Here is a 20,846-nt window from a genome sequence, read left to right on the forward strand (position 1 = left end):
AACCAAACCTCACCAAGCCTGTGTAGTATCATCAGGAGAGTCTCCCAACAAATCCCTGAAATGTTGGTGTTGCTAGCCTAAAAATGCGCCCCCTGCAGGCCAAAAACAAAAAAACACTAAAAAACACTACAAAAACTACAAAAAAACACAAACAGGGGGCGGAGCTTCGGACATGCAATGGGGGGGTTGAACCTGAGAACCCCCCTTACCTACGTCCTTGCCTTGTTCCAATAAAACCATTACCTAAACGTCCCCTTCAGCACCTGGCCAGGTGCTACCTCATGGGTTTGGTTGTTGTAACCATAAAACATCTCCCCAAAGAGAGTCTGGTTCATCGGTAGCTCTCGGCTGTCTTCACAGTCCTTGCCCTCTGGACAGGACTCGGAAATCAACTGGCACGATCGCCCATCCACACCAAGTTTGTAATCCTCGATGCACCTGCCAAAGGAAAACGGTTATGGATTATCAGGTGATTTTGACAAGAAAGTTGATGGCTGCCTCTGAAGGGCAGCAAAATGAAAGAGCAGCAAAATGAAAAACAGGATCCCCACACATCCTAACATGGGGCCTCCTTGGCACCCTAAGAAAGACAATCAGGCTGTTCAGCATGGTCAAAATTAAATTGTGGTCAAAGAGATCTAAGTTTAATGTGATGTCCCAAATGCCCCTCCGGGCTTCAGTTGTAAACATAAGATGGCACACAAAAAAACAACCTGCATGTATTACACTGTACTGAAAATAAATTGCAACTAATGAGCACTAAGTAGTACAAATTCCAGTGCAGACTACTACAGGTGTAAACACTGTCAAGCAACATGATAGTACAAACAATCACTCAAGTTATCTAGAGTCACCAAAGCAGCCGGGGAAAGTCTGAGTTGGTTTTCACAGTGCACACAGTTTCGCAGAAAGAGCTTCATCAGGGAAGATAAATACATGCAGGCCTGAATTATTTTTCCTGGGAAAAATCAACATGGCAGCCCACCCTGTTTTGCCTCGATGCTTATCACATAATGTGTTTTAATCTTAGCATCTTTCTGGAACATGCCGTTCACAGAGTGTTACAGTGGTGTCCAGTGTTTAAGTCTGTAATGGTCTGCATTGGAGTTTGTACTTTTACGTTATAAGGGGGTATTATCCCAATTGTAAAGGTACTGTGTGTTATGCTTTAAAATTATAGGAGGGGTTGTCTCTAATTGCAACAAGTGCATTACAGGGCACTTGTTCCCCAATTAAGTTAATATCTAGATGTTGTTTTCCTCCTACTCTGTGTAGAGTTCTTATTAGTTGCAATTTATTTTCAGTATTACACGCATGTTGTTTTTCTGTGTGCCTCGTTATGTTTACAACTGAAGCCCAGTGGGGGATTTGTTATGTCACATTAAATTCATTACTTAGGTCTGTTTGACCACAATTTAATTTTGACCAAGGTTGTGTCAGGAGGATGCGTATCTGAGTAGACAAAACGTGTTCTTGAAACTATGTAACCACCAGATATAACCAATCAATACCTCTTTGATATATGGAACCAGCCATCTATATGTTACCACTGCCATCTGTGCATTCTTTCCTTGACCTATGCTTTCTGGCTTTGCATGTTTTGTAGTGAACTAGTGAACTGCTATCTTAGTGTGGGCTCTGACGGTGTCTGTTGCTGACCTTGAGGCAGTCTCACTTCCAGAGGATGGGTCTGGAAAGTTGGTAGGAGGGATTTGTGAGGGATATATATGGGTTTGCAAATGCCAGCTTCTTTAGAATTGGCTTTCCCAAGTATGGTGCTTCAATACCTTATCAATAAATGCTGCTGATTGATACTTCAGGGTCTGTTTATTGGCTTAATGTTCCGAGACCTAACAGGTTGTCACAGCTGTATTTGCACTTCCATTGAAAGGGAGGCATCTAGCATCACACCCAAACTCCTGATGGTTGATTCTGGTGTTAATTGCATACTATCAAGAGTTAGGAGCTGGCATCCCAACCCCAGGTCTCTCTGGTCCAGCCACAGAATTATTGCTTTGCTGAAGTGACACTAATTTTTATAGGCCACCCACATGATGCTAGATAGTGTGCTTCATTCCAGTAATTTCATGTTGATTTCCCTCTTTAAAAAAAAAGACCTTGTGTATGGCAATTTTAAAAAATTGTTTACTATAAATGCAACTGCAGTGCCAGAGAATCGTGTATGGATAGTCAAACAGTGACTGAGATTTCCCAGGCTGACTCTTAGGTTGTTTCCGCACAGTGGCGGAAACACAGCTCCACTAGCATGAATTGTGCCGGTGGAGGCTCGGAGGCCGTTCACACTCTATCGTGTGAGCGGCCCCAACTTGCTCCCCACCCAGAGAGGCAGCTCCATCTGGGTCGACCCCCTCCACTCACCTTCCTGTCCAGCTCGGGGGCGGCCAGGATAGCATTTCTGCGATGCAACAGCGCCTCCTGTGCGAACAGCACCATAGGGATGGCGTTTTTTCTGTCCCTAGGGCGCTGTTATTTGGCCGTGCGGAAACGGTTTTACTTTTTAAAAAACTCTTTTTGTTTTGGTTTCATTAAACACTTCCTGTTTTCTAAGCTATTCATGAAGAATTGACAGCTCTGGCTGTGGTGAGCAAGGGGGTTTGTGGTTTGTTTTTAAAGCTTTGCTGCTAGGAGCACTGCTCCTGTGTACTACCCATAAAACTTCTCTAGAGTTGCTGGACAGCATGTGCAGCCAGGATGATGGGTAATGGAACAATCTCAGGTGAGTAGATGAGGGAAGGGTGCACCAGTGGGAGGTCAGCAGCATTGAGCCCTACCAGAAACCTTGAGACTTGGCAGCTGCCCACCTCACAGTATGCTGGCCCAGCCCTTTCCCATGATAGGGGTGGTTTTCGATTGTGGAATGAATTCCACTGGCTCCAGGAGTTTCTGTCAATGCAAAAACAGTGGGCATTTAAACACTTGTGATCTGCTCCGCAGTGAGCGTACGTTCCCTTTGGGTCAGATTCTTGCTTCAGCACACACTTTCCCCACTCCCGAACTCACCACACAGCAGATCAGAGAATTCCCACGGTTTCCAAAAATGTGAAAAGTGCACATTCCTCCTCAGGGAAAGCGAATGAGATGGCATGTGTGTTGGATGTAGCAATGTCTAACGTGTAAAGGAACTGAGAAGAAGGCCCGGTTTGGGGGGAGGGGGCAAGTGGCCAGCTAGAAACAATTGTAAAGTTAGCGACCCCTCTGTCCTTTTGTGTTACCTCTTGCCTGTCCTTAGATTGATACTCTCAGGTCTAATATCCTGCTTCTGCTTGGAAGCAGAGACTCTTCCTAGCAGCAGCATGCTGTCTTTCTCTCGTATCCTGAATGTAGTTTCTAATAAACATTTATTTATTTATTTGTTTGTTTGTTTGTTTATTTATTTATTATTTATTTATTTATTGTTTCAATTTCTATACCGCCCAATCCCCGAAGGGCTCTGGGCGGTGAACAACAGAATCCAACAACAGGCAGGAGCAAATCACACATAAAATATAAATACATAGGCTCCATCTCATGTCATCAATAAAATAACTTAAAAACAGCGAAAACAGATTAATACATGTATAAACAGGTGTCCTAACCTAAATTAAAACCTACCCCCAAGAGGGGGGGAACGGCGGGCCCCTCAATATGAGGGGACTCTGATGTAACAGCCCCAAGACAGGGGCAATAAAGAGCAGGAAGGGGGCACCATATCAGCGGCCGGACACTCCAAAGGCCCAATTTATCTTTTACCCTTTTAATCAGTGTGTTAGCCACTTCTCTGTGTGGTGAATTCCAACTGGGCATTACTCTCTTTTTGGGTTTCCTCACTCCTCACCACCTTTCCCCACCCCAATTGTACCATTTCAAATCAATCAGAAGGGCATTTTAATTTTGTTTTGTTTTCAATCTAAAAGTCTACCAATGGAACAACAGACCCTGTCAGCAAAGTAATGCTGGATAGCAGTCAGCAAACCAAAAGAAAAAAAAATGCTGCAAGGAATGGAAACAAGGAAACAGCGAGGGGACAGTAGTTCAACCATTATATTACAGAGCATTCCGGAGGGCTAGTTTAACATTAGTGGTAAAGATCTGTCGCTGGAGCCTTGGACCTTCCTCATCTCTTGTGAATAAGCACTTGATCAAAGATAGAAAAAAAACAAAAAAAGGTGCCCAAAAGGAGTTGCAAGGAAGCAAGCAAGGTAGTTACAGGTGGGCAAAATGGTGATGTAGCTTGGCTCAGCTAGGGACTCTTCGCAGCAAGGTAATCAAGGCAAAACAGAAAGCCCCAGAGAAACCCTACTACAGAACAAACAGCTGCAGGGTAAGTGGAGAATGCACCAACGGCCAGTGTCTTCCAATGAGCCAAAAAGCACCCAGCAGAAGAAAGCACTATGCAGTGGAGGATCACCGTGGATGAAGATGGGTGCAAAGAGAAGCAAGGCTCAGGACCAAAACTAAACAACCCCAGAACAGTTAGTACATTCCAAGGATGCAAATATCTGGGGGAAATGAAGCAAGCAAAGGTGGGACTGGTGCCTATTCAAACAGGGTTCAACAAAGGATGCTCCCTTTTCCAGCCCTGGCACTCACCCACAGAACATGAGGATATTATACAGAGTAGGGTCTTCAGGCAGAGGCACCATCTGCTGCAGACAGAGTTGTTCACAGCCGCCATTGAATCCATCAGAGCAATCCACACCGATGTGGCGATCGTAACAGCCTGTGCCGTCTTTCGTGGGACTGAGGCCGGTGGGGCACTGTCAGGGCAGAAAGCACAGCGACACAGGCTAGATGAGTAATCCAGTATGAAAGACTGCAAACCTCTTATTTTATCTGTTTGATTTATTTATACCACGCCTTTCTCTCCATGGAGACACAAAGTGGTGTACATTGCTTTCCTATCCTCCAATTTGTCCTCACAACAACTTTGTGTCTAGGGTTTACGCCAGTTATGTTCTCCAAAGCCCAGGCCCAATAAAGGACATCAGTGGCAAAAGGTAGGGTGAAATAAAACAATTGTTTATTTTCACTGTAGCACCAAGTGTGTTAGGCTGTGAGGGCATGACGGTCCCCGGATCACTCCGAAAGCTTCCATAGAAGGAATGGAGATTTGAACCAGACCCTAATCTGACACTCTCACCACCACGCCATGCTGACTCTTGATAGTTTGCTGACTGCCACAGAACTGTGTTCCCAACACACAGTGGCATGGCTGTATCTCCACTGTGGCACCAACCTTCACTGCATCATTTGGCCAGGGAGTTCAAGTTTGCTGCAACACACCCTCAATCAGAACCCCACCCACATTTCTTCCTCAGAATCATCCATCGGATTTCAGGTGCCTCCTTTGCAATTCCCCGCTTCGCCCCCACCCCTCCTTCACTTCCTCCACATTCCTGTGATAAATAATTTTCTGGCTAAGGCTTATAACCTTGCAGCAATATCTTCCTCCTGGGGGACGTAGTCAATGAAGAAGAAGAAGAAGAGTTTGGATTTATATCCCCCCTTTCTCTCCTGCAGGAGACTCAAAGGGGCTTACAATCTCCTTGCCCTTCCCCCCTCACAACAAACACCCTGTGAGGTAGGTGGGGCTGAGAGAGCTCCGAGAAGCTGTGACTAGCCCAAGGTCACCCAGCTGGCGTGTGTGGGAGTGTACAGGCTAATCTGAATTCCCCAGATAAGCCTCCACAGCTCAGGCGGCAGAGCGGAGAATCAAACCCGGTTCCTCCAGATTAGATACATGAGCTTTTAACTTCCCTCACACAGCCTACTGCTAAACTGCTCCCTCCTCATGGGCCAGTCATCTATGAGGCAACAATTCTACACCTTCTTCCACCCTCAAAATGCTCCTAAAGTTCACTCTCATGATTTCTTGTGCCTAATATTCTGATGCTCTTCTGATCACTCTTCTTGCCCTTCCTATTAAACCTGGGTGGCATCATAGAGGTAGAGAGCTACTCGCAGAAGCCCGGGGGCCAGTAGTAAAGGATCTGTCAGTAGCTGATGTGAAAATCGCTACACTACGACACTAAAACTCACTGAGCAGCTACAGAGATCAATTTGTACATGTGCATTTTTGCATCATTTCATGGGAGTTGTAATTTCTTGCCCTTTCCAGGTATAGAAAAATGGAAAGGGATGCATTTCAGGACTTGTAAAACAGTGTTTACAGCAGATGGGTCATCACTGATGCAGGCCAGCCCTGAGCCCCTGGCATTTCACAGCTGCAAAGCTGCTTGCCCCCATGTTTGACCCAGGCTTCAAATAAAAAGGTAATCCAAAAAGTGGCTCAATTCACAAGTAGCAGGAGAGTCTGACCAATGCATGCTAATTGTGGTTACATCAAAAGTCTCACCCTTCCTAATTCTGAGCAGGGAATTTCAGGTGCTTGAACGGGCTTTCCTTACACCTTTCTTAGATCACTGCACCGGACTTCGGATTGCAGAGTGAGTCACGTCTCTACTATCTCCAGTTAGTCAACTTGGAATAGAATCCACCTTTTGGTACTTAAGAAAATGGTTGTGCTTCTGATTAGGTGGTCTCCCTGTTTTCTAGCCTGTGTTTCCTTTGAATAACAGTATACAGAAAACATTTAACAAAACTGAATATATAGTTAATGAATAATACAGCCCCGGTGTGCTGCTTGAATAGGGTTGTGTTCCATGACTCCATTCCCCTGGCCTAGTAGAAGTTCTTTCTTGTGGTGGAAGGCTATTTTTGGCAGAGGAAATGCCTCTGCTAGTGGAACGGGCCTGGGGGATCCCACCCACTGCTTGCAAATGGATCTCCTTGCAGAACGAAGTGGAAAAGAGTTGCGGATCACACTCCCACCGCTGTCTTGTGGTCTGGCTCATGCAGCGTTAACGAAGGATTTGTTTTCCGAAATGCATTTCCCCCCCCACCCTGGCGACTGAAGCTCACGCAACAGGACACAGGTTGCGTGCTGACATTAATTCCGTAATTTCCAAAACAAACAGCCCCCTGCAGACTCACTAGGTTCTCATCTTGCCCCGGTTGCACCTCCCCCTCCGGCACCAGCTGGAATGCCAAAGCGCGAGAGCACCGTAGGTGTTTTTATGATGCTGCCACTCAATACGCAGGCCCAGATGTTTGGGATGATGGCAAACAGGCAAACGAGGCACCTGGGGATCCTGCCCAGCACCCAACTCCATCTCATCAGCTCCCCATCTGCTTGACCAGATGTGCTAGCGAGTCGGGGGTGGGCAGGGGAGGCCAGCGTGCGTGTTCCTGATTGATTTGGCAGCCAGGGAAGTCAGACTCAGGGCGAGAGCATCGCAGAGCTGAACAGGACTGTGGCAATGGCTCTCTTGAATAATCAGACTTGTGGAGGACAATGTCCCAGTAGTGCCTTCAGGCTGTTGAGTTTACCCTACCCTGTACATAGATAGAGTGCCTTTGGTTGCTTTCACATGGGGTTTTCCCCAGCATGGAACACATGAAGCACTACTGGGGAATACAAGTCTGAATCCGCAAGCACTGATAACCCTTACTCAGATGGAAACTTCTTAGGGATGAAGCAAGACTCTCCCTGCCAATTTCTGTTTCCACACTAAAACAGCTTCTCCACACCCACAGAGAAAGAAGCTATGAGGAGACTTAACTCCATCAAGATGAGGGAAACAGAGGCTTCAGAGAGAGGGCAAGTCCACTTCATAGCCTGCTCTGATGCTCAGGGAATCCTTGAGGCTTGAGGCTTTTCTCTCTGTTGACTCATTCTCCGAGATATGCCTGCCATCTCCCTCTTCTGCTGCGACATCTAAGCACACTTTCGTGTTGCCTCACTTGGGTGCCTGCCAAATGGAAGTTGCTCACGAAAAAGCTGCTTTAGCATTCCACACGACATATGTCAACTACTCTGATACGGGGGACCTGTAAGTTAGAAACCCTGTTAAATTCCGTATTGCAATTTCCAGCCCATAAAAAGGAAACTATGAGAATCCCCCCGTGATTTTCGGAGGCCATTAAATATGGATTACTGTCCCACAGATGGGGTAAACATGGATCACGGAGGACAACCGCTTGCTTCAGAAGGGTATGTTTGTGCTTGAACAGAAAGTAGGAAAAAGCCCTGCCATCTAATTAAGAAGATCCTCAATTAACGCACCAGATTTGTTGATTCATCAATTAATTAATCAATGTACAACTCTGCATATGATGAAAGCAATGTTTTTAAAGCCAAAAAAATTTCCTTTCTTTGCTTTTCAAGCTGTGGGCATGCGGTATAAAAACCATCACTATAGAGCTAGTGCAGATTACAGGCGATACAGTCTGCTGATGCTTTAAAGAACTTTCTCATCTGCCTGTCAATTTCTGGGTTCGATTCAAAATAATGATTCTTATCTTGGAAGATCTGGATTAGAGACCACCAACTTCCATATGAGGCTCCCCAGTCTTTAAGATTTTAATTACAATTCGTGACCTCCCACCTCTGGGCCTTCTGATATGTGGTCCAGGAACAGCAGGGCACTCTCTGTTGTGGCCCCACCCCTATGGAAACCCCTCCCCTATCCCTTTGCCTGGCATCAAATGTGACAGGTCAAAACCTTTCCCCTACTTCAGGCATACAGAATTTACCTCCCGAGGTTCTACTGAATTTTGCCGCTTGTTTCTTTTTAAAATACTGCTGCCATTTTATGCTTTTGTAGTCGTAACCTTTTAGGTCGATTCCACACAGGGCAAATATAAAAGGTCCAGGACGCTATATAACAGTGATGGCGAACCTTTTCGAGACCGAGTGCCCAAATTGCAACCCAAAACCCACTTATTTATCGCAAAGTGCCAATACGGCAGTTTACTCTGAATAACCCCCTCAAGCAGGGGCCATCCTGCTGTAGCCTCCAGCAAGTCCCACATGCGTCACTCTGCACCTCTCTAGCATCTCTGCCGCCTCTGCCCCCCCCCCCCCCAGCAGCCACCTGGAGCACAAGCACCAGGCCTGCCAGACGAGTCCTCCCTGCTCGCTGAGATGCACGCACATCAAGTCCAGTGGCCCAGGCCAGCCTAGAAGTGGGGGGGGGGGGGAATTTCCCCCCACATGACGAACTCTCTGCGCACGTGCCCACAGAGAGGGCTCTGAGTGCCACCTCTGGCACCCGTGCCATAGATTAACCACCACTGCCGTAGAAACACAAAGTAGGCACAAAGTACGGTGTTTCAATGAAGCTTCAAGCCACGTTGAGGCAGCCCAGCTAGGGGCTTGACTCAGGTGTAAATGAGCTCAGCCGTGCCAAGTTCATATTTATGTCATCCTTTTTATATATAAACTGTTTTTTTGGGGGGGGGGGGCTTTGCACAGATCCTGACCCCAAACTGAGCCTGCCCTGCTCCTGCGCAAATGACCAGGCAGGAGGCGCTTTATTTCCCTTCCTTCCACTGCACCACCACGATCAGGGAAAATCCACCTGACATTGCCCAGCTGTTGCAGAGAGACTATTTTCCTTTTTTTTTTAAAAAAAAAATTCAGGTTGCACCTGCATAGCTATGCAGGTGCAGCTGGTTATATCATGGGACAATCGGCATGGCCGTAGGGGTTCATTTCTGCATAGCCATGTATGTGTTGAAGGAATTTTTTTGAAAAAGAAAAGCATCTCCATGCAAAGGTGTGAAAGCAACCTGGATTGTTTCCATGGCCACTACAGCACAAACGCTGACAATAATGTTTTGGAGAATTGTTTGTAATCCCTGAATAAACACTTCTCTCTACAAAGAGAAAACACGTCTCATCGTGACGTACCTCTGAAGATGCCAGATGTGGGCCAAATGTTAAGAGCAAAAACTACCAGACCCCAACCCCACAGCCTGAAAAACCCACAACAACCAATCCCCTCTCCACTTGTGAAAGTGTGGGAGAACGCTTCTTGCAAAACAGCACTTGCCATCTGGAGTTTTTTAAAAATATAAAACTGCACCTTGTATTTTTTTTTTTAATAATAGATCTCTTACATATATTACTGTTGCTCAATTAACTGTGGTCATATTTAGTCAATCAAAAGGCTTGGAACTGTTGAAGACTGCAATTTCTAGAAAGAACGATTCAGGAACTGCAAAATTACTGTTTCCTGATTTGAACAAAAAAAGCCTCCTGAAAGGTTCCAGTGTTTAAAAAAGCAGGTACAGATTTGTTTGTTTCACTCTTTCTTTCAGAAAAGCATTTATCTTTTCTTCCCAAAGGCTCCTGTGATTGCTGCCAGAATCCCTCCACCCCAACAAACACGTAATGGGCATCCATTTCAGAGGTCTCTGTGCAGAAAGCGTTCCACCTGCTGATTCCCTGTGAATGTCTGACGCATCCAGCTTCAGCAAAACGCCTCTCCCTGCCCAGGGCAGGTATAGAAGGAATGGGTGAGCCATGAGACCAGCTTGGCAGCTTGGCACCCAGAGTTGGAAAAAGATGGATAGCTTTCCACCTGTCTCGCACATGAGCTCTTCTGCAAAAGGGTGCAGGGAGATGGGCTATGGGGAACGGGGGGGGGGGGGGGGAGGAGTGGGCTGCGGAGGAGGCAGAAGGGAACATCTGTCACAAAGCAGTTAGTACGCGCTTCCTTCTGAACAGTGGAGGGCTGTTCACAGGACTAGGAATTAACCGTTCAAGTCTCGATTCCCCCTAACTATAAGGCAGCATGGGATAGCCCAATCGCTTCAGATTTCAAAAGCTAAGCAGCCAGTACTTGAAACCACCAAGGGAGGTTCTGCAGGGGAAGGCAACGGCAAAACACCTCTGCTTCTCACTTGCCTTGAAAGCCCCGGCTCTGTGATTGTCATATGACAGCTGTGACTTGAAGGCGCTTTACACACACACACACACACACACACACACACACACACACAGAGAGAGAGAGAGAAAGGGGAGAGGGAGGAATGTATCCTTCAGGGAGCTGCTGCATTTTATATTTTATAGTTTCTTGCCAACTCCTGAGCATGGTAGTATTTAGCATAACAGAAAAAACAGCAGATGAGATTTGTTTTGCTAGTGGGGGTCTCTCCTCCAGCACTAGGAACCTTCCCCAGTCTCATGACTCCCCCCTCCCCGCCCTTGCATGCCACCCCTCCCTCCCTCCCTCCCTTTTAAAATTTCATACTTGGTTAGAGCAGAGCAAGGGTTGCCAACTGAACAGAAGGAAAAATACAGTCTGCAGAGAAGCCCCGCTCTGCAGCACCAGGGAAACTTTGCAATTGTTAAATCAACAACATAGCTATGCATGAATTATCTACCTATTTCTACTGGTCATACCTCATTCATCTTCACACATTATGTTGTTGTTTCCAGCGTATATCTGAGAAGTGTCCTCAAGTGTGAACATGACAAGCAGATATGCTTGGCAGCAACTCCCCAAATCTTCAGCGGCGAAAGGCTTTTTGCAATATACAGCACGTGAAGCCCTTAGCTGAAGATGCCTCTAAGACTGAACCTGGAACCTTCTGCATGCAAAACAGATACTCTACTGCACAGCAATGGATCTTCTTGTCAAATGGACTGTCACTGTGGCAAACCCAGGCTTGATCTATATGAAGCAGTCCTAAAACTAGGAACTTGCAGAAGAGAGGAGAGGAAAGTGGGAACTGAATGGAGTGTTAAAGGCACTGCAAGAGGACAAAGCATGAATCCCCTTCCACACATGCAGAATAATACACATTCAATCCACTTTCACAATTGTTTGAAAGTGGATTTTGCTATTCTGCACAGTAAAATCCAGCTTCAAAGTGCGTTGAAAGTGGATTGAAAGTGCACTATTCTGCATGTGCGGAAGGGGCCTATGTGTTATCTTTCAAAGAAGAAATGGGCATGGCATTGCTTCTTAACGAGTGCTATGGTACTGTATTTAAATGGGAACTTCAGTGCAAAAAACAGGAATGAGTCAAGGAAAAAACAAGGCGCGCGCGCACACACACACACACACACACACACACGAAGCTGCCTTATGCCGAATCAGTCCAATAGTTGATCAAGGTCAGTACTATCCATTCAAGCTGGCAGTAGTTCTCTAGAGCCAGCGTGGTGCAATGGTTAAGAGCGGGTACATTCTAATCTGGGGAACCGGGTTTGATCCCCCCCTCTGCCACTTGAGCTGTGGAGGCTTAGCTGGTGAACCAGATTAGCTTGTGCACTCCAACACATGCCAGCTTGGGCTAGTCACAGTTCTTCTGAGTTCTCTCAGCCCCACCTACCTCACAGGGTATTTGTTGTGAGGAGGGGAAGGGAAAGGAGCCCCTTTGAATCTCCTTACAGGAGAGAAAGGGGGGATATAAATCCAAACTCTTCTTCTTCTTCTAGTATATCACGAAGAGGTCTTTTACAGCACCTACCACATAGGTGTCAAACTCGCAGCCCTCCAGATGTTATGGACTACAGTTCCCATCATCCCCTGCCAGCATCATGAACTGTAGTCCATAACATCTAGAGGGCCGTGAGTTTGACACCTGTGACTTAGACCTTTCAACTGGAGATGCTGAGGATTGAACTTGGGACCTTCTGCCTGCCAAGCAGATGATCTATCACTGAGCCACAGCCCTTCCTCTTTCCTTTGGGAGTTAATGTCACATGGGCTAATCCTGAGACTTCCCAGTTGGCAACATGCAAACTGAAGAAATTAGCCTAGGCTGCCTGTGGATGTTCTGCAGTGTACAGGTGTGGTGCCCTAAATCAGCACATGGAGCCACAGAGATTTCCCCACATAGATGGATCCTTCTTACTCTATCTCCCCCAAATAGCAACTGCACATATCTGGGGAAAAAACCAACAAACCATGCAACCAGAAGAATCCAGTTTCCTATCTGCAATGCAGCGGAAATTTTTACTGCAGCCTCCATTGTCCTTGGTGCAATCCCGAACAGGTCCAAAGGAATCCAGAAGAACCTCCAGGCTGTCAAAGGAGGAGGAAGTCATCAGTTCTTCCCTGTGGTGGAGAAAAACACACACAGAGAGAATTGTTACTACAACGCTGTCAGAGACCATACACATAAAACCAAAATTCATGTCTGCCCTGGGACGCTTGCAAATTATTTATTTAAAATGTTGATCTCTAGGCCATTCCATAGAGCTCAAGACAACGAAACACCTGAAAAATAATTTAAAAGAATGGGTTAGATCTAATGGACCTTAAACAAAGTGAAGCAGGTTATCTGTATCTGAATGAGAAAGCCATCGGTTCAGTTCCAACATCCAATAACAACACAGCAGAAACTTCCCCCTTGTCCACTGAATGCAAGGCACTGGAGGTTTAAAACAGCGTGGGAAGGGCAATGTGGAGCTATGCAGTGGAGGGCGGGGAATCACCAAAAAAATTACCCTCTGCCTAAGTGCCATTACCCTCATGGAATGGCTCCTCTGGATCCAAGCCAATAAACATAGATTTATATAAATATGCCGTGAACTATTAAGAAGCATCAGCACAGCCACAGGGTTACTAAATCAACCCAGACCTACATCAGCCAGCCTATGAGGACATCAAGACCAGCTGACAAATCAACAGAGCACCCTGTGGGAAAGCACTTCCCTTCCCAATGGCTGACAACAAAGGTGGCCTTCATGCCTCTTCTTCAGGCCACCCAGGGGAAGGCTCAACTGTGAGCTGCAGGTACGTGGATCACCCAGAAGAAAGGACAAGAAGTGGGGACTGGCAGCACCTACATAGGTTCATATAGGGCAGGGTTCCCCGATCTTGTTGAGTCTGTGGGCAGTTGAAGAATTGGAAGAATGAGGAGTTGGCACCACCATGAAAAGGTCTGCCATAGGCAAGGGGGCTTGTCAGTTGCAGAAGTTTGGGAGGTTGGGAAGGCTGCTGGTTCTGAGTGGGTGGTCCCTACAGCCACTAAGGTGATGCCTCCTGAGTTCACCTGAAGTAATGAAGTGCAGAATAGGTAGGACTAGTTATTTGCTTTAGGGAAGAAGCAAGTGGGTGCCAGGAAACAGAATCACTGATGGTGTCCACCCTTATTTAGGGAAAGGAAGTCCTTCAGGTCTTTAAAATTAAGAACTGGGTGGGTGGGTGAGTGGAGAGAAAGGCCATATACGCTAAGGGGGGGGGGGGGCAGCCAAAGCAGGACAGTGAGCAGAACTGGAATGTATTGATTACTTAAATTTTTGTGGCTCCTCTCCAGAGAACCAGCTCGATGCAGTTTGCAAAATAAAACATGAGAGAAAACAAAATACACCATACAAAATATAGGCAATTAAAATCAGCATTAAACAAACAAACAAACATCCAGAACATCAGGATTCTGGACAGCTGGCATGTAAACATCTTGAATACATAAATAAAATTTGATACAGGGGAGTGCAAAGGTACTAGGGGAAGAACATGCATTTGGTTCAATCATATATACCAGGCTGGTTCAGACCAAGTGACAACTAAAGGATAGTGCCAAAAGCTTCCTACGAAAGGTAGACCTTGAAGAAAAATCTGAAGACACAGAGAGAGAGAAAGCAAGATCTGAAGACAGAGAGAGAGCAAGAGGCAGAATCACACAAGAGTGTTGACAGGGAGTTCCAGGTATAAAGAGTGTGTTACTTTGGTTGCAAATGGAGGGATAACTTGCTCTATGAAACCTGGGAAATCCCATTTTCATCTGCAATGTCTTGTTAAGCAGTGTCCCCAGGAGGTGCACCTACCTGACCTCCACGGCATCTTCCATCACAGTCATGTCTGTCTTGCACTTGGCTGATGGGTTGATGGCCAGCTCAGCAGGGGGGATCACAAAGCTCTTGCTCAGGGGTAGCCACATCCCTTCTCCAAGAGTGTATGTGAATCTGGAAGCAGGAGAGAATGGAGACTCATGGAAGGTACATAGAAAACAATTCTCCATTTCAAAGGGGGTCCCATCCATTTCAATAGGGCTGGAGAGCGTGCCCATTTTCAGACCACCTCGACTTAGTCTACCATTTTGCCCAATCTATCTCTGAATGTCTTCCCTGTCCTGTCAAGCTATTTTTAATGGGCACTAAATGCAATCCCTATGTTCAAATGTCTGAGTTCCACAGACAGGTAAGGGTGTTGAAGAATGCCCCTGCTAGTTAGTGATGTGCCCCCAGGAGATTCTGCTACACACTGCTCTTAATAAGATGTGAACTTTGCCTAGAAAAGACTTTTTCTCCATTGATCAGCCACAGAAAAGATAGCCTGGAGGCACAGAAACTACAATATTATGACCAATTATGCCCATTTAGCAACTCTGCAATCCCATGGATAACTGAAAAAGGCAGGAATCCCAGTACCAGGCCAAACCAAAGGGGGAAATGCAAGATGTTTTGCAAAAGAGTCATGGTGAGCTTGTATGTTTCCAGGTCAACATCTTCTGGGGCTTAAGAAAAGAGCTCCTTCACAACCTGGAAAAACTCTGCAGAACAGCACTGAAAGATGCAATGTTGGAAGAGCTTGCTTTGCACCCCCAGAGTGCAAAGCATGAAAATGTGCTGTCACTTGCATTTGGTCACATTTGCTTTCAGTTTTTGTCCACCTGCACTCTGTCTGCCTGACCATTTCATTGTTCAAAGGTCCTTCATAAACCAAGAGGCCTTCCAGACTCCACGGAGAAAAGAGGCTACTCAGGGACAATTGTGTCTGCTTGCTTTTTGGAGAGAGGGGTTGCCATTACCCCTAGAATTCTGCCTTTGAAAGCAAAAGCTTTGAATTTTGAAGTAATCTGTCACTTTACATATCCCTATCGCATTCCTGTTTCTAAAGTGTCAGATTCCTAATTAACATGCATTATTGCTCTCAATTACACTGTTCGTTGGCTTGTATTCTTGTGAACTTTAAAGAGGTTTGGAATATAAAGGTTTAAAATAGTATGAGGATGGAGCCTGAATACTGAGATGACACAGCCTGAATCCAGGCGAATGTGTGGACTTCCAAGGATTTAGTGTGGCCATCAGAATTTTGGGATCTGGAGTACGAATAGGAACCTGCGGGTTCTCCAGATGTTCAGGGAATAATTTTATCAGTTTCACCGCATGGCCAGATGTTCAGGGACTACATATTCCCATCAGTTCCCTACCAGCATGGCCAATTGGCCATGCTGGTAGGGGCTGATGGGAATTATAGTTCCTGAACATCTGGAGAGCCGCAGGTTCCCTACCCCTGGAATAGATAGATCTGCAACATTTCATTGGAACTGTCTCCTCCCCCCCCCCCCCCCCTAATTTCAATAGCTGTAGCTTCTGGTTTTTCCACTTGGACTAGTGGAGACCATCACATCCATCGGTACTATTGTCATATGGTTGTCAGGTCTCACTATATGCAAGATGTATACAACATCAATGTGGGCTTACCTTCAGTGGAAAGGAAGAAAGCTACCTTCCATCGTCTTCCCTGCTACCTCAGTTTGCTTATGATTTCTCTTTATCTTAACTTTCCCCCCAAGATTTCTATTCCATCTTTCAGCCTCATCAGGCCCTCCAGGGTGGCTAACCACTAAACACACACACACACACCCCAAGAAATCTCAATTAAAGTATAGGACATGAAGAAGGCATTACTGGGGAACCCAGAAGTTATGTGACATTCATGGACTTTGTGCAAAAAGTCTTCACCCATTTGCAGAACACAGAACTAGAAGGAGACAGACAGCTATCATCGAGGGAACTAGGATTATGAATGAAGGGATAAGATACAGAAGTTCAGACCCTACCCCCAATTCCTTTCCTCTAGTACTGAAAATGCAAACACTCAACCACTTAATTCCAGGGGGATATGCATATCAGTCTATTGTGGTTGTTTTTTTGTGGTTGTTCTTTTTTTAAAAAAAACCTTCTAAGATTCGTAGCTACAAAGCTTCAAATCCTCATGCTGTGTAGCTACGTAGACACGACCCCTCCCAAATTAAAAAAAAAACTAATGGAAATACAGCACAAGACAGCCAGTGTGAGCTCAGAAAATGGCACCAATGAGAAAATCCAGGGACTGTGGAGAGATGTGGAACACATTTTAAAGAGATTGCAAAGCAAGTGAAAACAGTTTCAAGATTTTTCACAAAAAGAATAAGTAGGGAACAGAATACGAATAAAATGTTTTCAGGCTAGAAATAAAACGTTTTGGGCTAAACACGAAACTTCATGGAGGAAATGTTTTATTTCCTGCCTGAAAACATTTGATTTGTGTTGTGAAGAAAGGGCCAATGTGGTTCCTCTTTAAGATGCCAGCAGACTTCTGTTAACATTTTATTCTTTTTATAACAAGAGGAAAAAACAATCTGGGGTGGAGGGGTGGGAGGAGAATAGACAAGGAGGAAGGAAGCAGAGGTAAATGTCAGTCACTCCAATCTGCTTAAGGCTTACCTGAATATCTTGTCAGAAGGTTGTTCACCTAACACCAAATCAAACCCACGCTGGAATATGGTGTATGGCCACGGCCTAGAGAAAAACACATCATCTATAAAAATCACTGAAATTTCTATAAGCAACAGATTATCATCACCACCTTTTTCATTCCAACTCACCAATGTCTCCTCCTTACTTCATCCCTCATCCCTCAGGGGATTGTGTAGTGGTTAAGAGCAATGGACTCCAATCTGGAGAACCAGGTTCAATTTCCTATTCCATCACATGAAGCCTGCTGGGTGACCTTGGGCCAGTCACGTTTCTCTCAGAGCCTACGCAAAACACATCTGACCATCTCTTGCTTTGAAAACCCTACGGGGTTGCTGTAGGTTAGCTGCAGCTTGATGGCACTTTACACACATCCGTCTTGGAAGATCAGTACATGGCACGCTTTAGCCTAGGCCAGTGGGAAGACCAGAATCTCATCCCCTGAAGTTTTTGGATGGTTCCCGGGCTTTTCAAATATAGCTCTGCATTCATGAATGCTAGCTTCCACCCATGCTCCTTTTTACAAAAGATATGCCAAGTTTCTTGAGAATCTAAGTTCTCCATTCAGTTGAGAGGCAGCGTGGTATAGTGGTGAAGAGATTCTAATTGGGAGAGCTGGGTTTGATTCCCCACTCCTACACACAAAGCCTGCTGGGTGACTTTGGGCGAGTCACAGTTCCCTCAGAACTCTCTCAGCCCCACCTGCCTCAAAGGTGTCTGTTGTGGGGAGAGGAAGTGAAAGGATCTTGTAAGACCCTTTGAGTCTCCTTACAGGAGAGAAAGGCGATTACTACTACTACTACTACTACTACTACTACTACTACTACTACTACTACTACTTCCTCCTCCTCCTCCTCCTCCTCCTCCTCCTCCTCCTCCTCCTCCACCACCACCACCACCACCAAATGCCCAACAGGATTCCCAAAATGCTGACTCATACAAAAGAAATAAATCTCTCAATACTGATTTTCCCCAGAAAATGAATCTTATTTCAGTGGGAACAGTACCAGAGAAAGAGAGACTTTTCATGAAAATGCTATGCAGATTATTATGATTTATGTGCTATGCCACAAGTGAAGGTGCTATGCAGATTATTATGATTTTTTAAAGCAATGTAAGCAACAAAATTTGAGCTTGAGGAGATATGGAAGAGCCTTCCAGGCACAGAGAGCAGCTGAGACCCTGTATGGTACAGTGGTTAAAAGAAAACAAAATTTCAAATAAATCCTTAGGCAAAAAAAGAAAGTGAGGATGGAAAACATTCCTCACAGAGCTGGGATGCAATCCCACCCCCTCCACTCTAGGAATAGGGTGCCAATTTTTAAAGGTGCCATGGTGGTTAATAACAGCAAGTGCTCCAACTGTATGGGGATGTTTCTTGGTCCTGTGGGACTTGAGTGGCCAGTAGGGAACAGACCTCAGGAGCTGTGTTAGAGTCTGAGATGGGAGATCTGGTGCTGAAAGAGGAGGGCAGGGCTGTAGCTCAGGGCGAGAACTCTCTTTCTCTTGAGACTATTCCTGGACAACAAAATAGATTCTTACGTTCTTGGGGTGGTGGTAGGGGAGGGAATTTTGGAACCTCATCCTCATCCTGGTCTGAGTCTTCTTTACCTAGAGAGGAGTCAGAGTCTGTGTTCCATGACAAGTTCAAATCCCTACTCTGCTATCAAGCTTACAAGGGTAATTTTGGAGTAGTCACAACTGCTTCAGCTAATCTACTTCACAGGGTTGTTATGAGGGAAAACCGGAGAGGGGGGACTAACCCAGTGGTGGGATTCAGCAGGTTCGCACCACTTCAGCAGAACCGATTGATAAAATGATGCTTGTAAACAACCAGTTGTTAAATTATTTGAATCCCACCACCAGAACTGGTTGTTAAATTATTTGAATCCCACCACTGGGCCAACTGTATGTGCCACTCTGAGAAGAAGAAGAAGAGTTTGGATTTATATCCCCCCTTTCTCTCCTGCAGGAGACTCAAAGGGGCTGACAATCTCCTTGCCCTTCCCCCCTCACAACAAACACCCTGTGAGGTAGGTGGGGCTGAGAGAGTTCCGAAAAGCTGTGACTAGCCCAAGGTCACCCAGCTGGTGTGTGTGGGAGTGTACAGGCTAATCTGAATTCCCCAGATAAGCCTCCACAGCTCAGCCGGCAGAGCTGGGAATCAAACCTGGTTCCTCCAGATTAGATACACGAGCTCTTAACCTCCTACGCCACTGCTGCTCTGGAGGGAAAGTCAGGATTAAAAAATTACTGGATATGTAGCCAATAAAAGGGGGAGGGCCCTAACCTAAATGGCCCAAGCTAACCTGAATGGCCCAGGCTAACCTGATCTCAGAATCGGTTCTGGGTAGCACTGGATAGGAAACTACTCACAAATACCAGGGCTATTATTCAGAGGCAGGCAATGGCAAACCACTTCTGTTAGTTTCTTGCCTTGAAAAACCTACTGGGTTGCCATAAGTCAGCTGTGACTTCATGGCTCTTTGCACACACGCAAGAGGAAGCTGTTACCGATGACGTGATGACTTTGTAAAGAGAAAATGTGGCATGAAAAATGAAATCAGTAAATCAAGGGGAGGAGGAAAAGAGAGCTAAAGGTTCCCAGTAGCAAACACAAGCAAATAATGTGCATGTCATTAAGCATCATATTGATTAGGGATGGGGAAGGAGGATCGTTTCCTGATATGTAAGAGGGCCACACTAACCACTATTGCAAGGACATGAAAGATACCCTCATTTCTCATCTGATGGTCTTTCATGTGCAGCACTCAGAAAGGGCTGTTTGCAAAAGTACATATTTTGATGTTCTTTCAGGGCATGGATATGATTGTATGTTTCCCACCGCCGTTGTTCAAATCGACAGCTGGAACAGGGCAATTTTTATTCATATCAGACAACAGGACCTTCCTGAATGAGGCAAGATTTCCAAAGAGCTAAACAGGCCAGTTCTGTGGAGCTGACTGATACCTCTCCATACTCCTAATGGACGCATTTTATTCCTCCTCAGCAGGCTTGCAAGTACGGAACAAAAGATCAGTAGGCCCATTGTTCCACAGGGAAAGCAAAATGGACACTTCCAAAAGGAGATGTTCCTATTCGGGTGCTGAATTCAGCTCTGGTGAAAAGGTGCTAAATCAACAGCTCTTTGGGCCAGAATTGAGCCAATTACGCACAGCAATTCAAGCTCACCTGTGGTTCATGGCCCACAGTCATTTCTTGTCAGAACAGGCTCATTAGAAAAAAAGTATTATTGGAGACCAGTGAATGTCCCATCAACTTTGATTAACAAGGAAGGAAGAGAGAGACCCAGCCTTTCCCCAGACTCACTCGCAAACTATTTTCTATCGCTGAGGAGACTTGCTTCAGGCAGATCAACAGCAGAGCCCTGGTCTGTTTTTCTCAACCTAGTCCTGCCCTCTTATTCCCTCATAGAAGTCGAGAGAACAAAGGAGTAGGAATAGGTTGAGAAAAACAAGCCAGAGGAGGTAAGCCCTCAGAAGGTAAGAGTAAACATCCCACT

The 20,846-nt window shown here is 45.7% G+C and overlaps 1 protein-coding gene across 1 annotated transcript in view; it reads right to left on the reverse strand.

The window, feature by feature from the left end:
* The window catches only part of ASTN1 (astrotactin 1), a 284,812-nt gene that overhangs the window by 54,990 nt on the left and 208,976 nt on the right, over window positions 1-20,846 (reverse strand). The window contains exons 9-13 of the mRNA XM_048498038.1: window positions 17,294-17,368; window positions 14,630-14,767; window positions 12,764-12,914; window positions 4,591-4,757; window positions 244-438 (exon numbers count right to left, since the gene is read on the reverse strand). Coding sequence (XP_048353995.1) covers window positions 244-438; window positions 4,591-4,757; window positions 12,764-12,914; window positions 14,630-14,767; window positions 17,294-17,368 — 726 coding nt within the window. The remainder of the gene's footprint in view (window positions 1-243; window positions 439-4,590; window positions 4,758-12,763; window positions 12,915-14,629; window positions 14,768-17,293; window positions 17,369-20,846) is intronic.

This window comes from Sphaerodactylus townsendi, linkage group LG05 (genome assembly GCF_021028975.2).
Source record: "Sphaerodactylus townsendi isolate TG3544 linkage group LG05, MPM_Stown_v2.3, whole genome shotgun sequence".
Taxonomy (NCBI): Eukaryota; Metazoa; Chordata; class Lepidosauria; order Squamata; family Sphaerodactylidae; genus Sphaerodactylus; species Sphaerodactylus townsendi.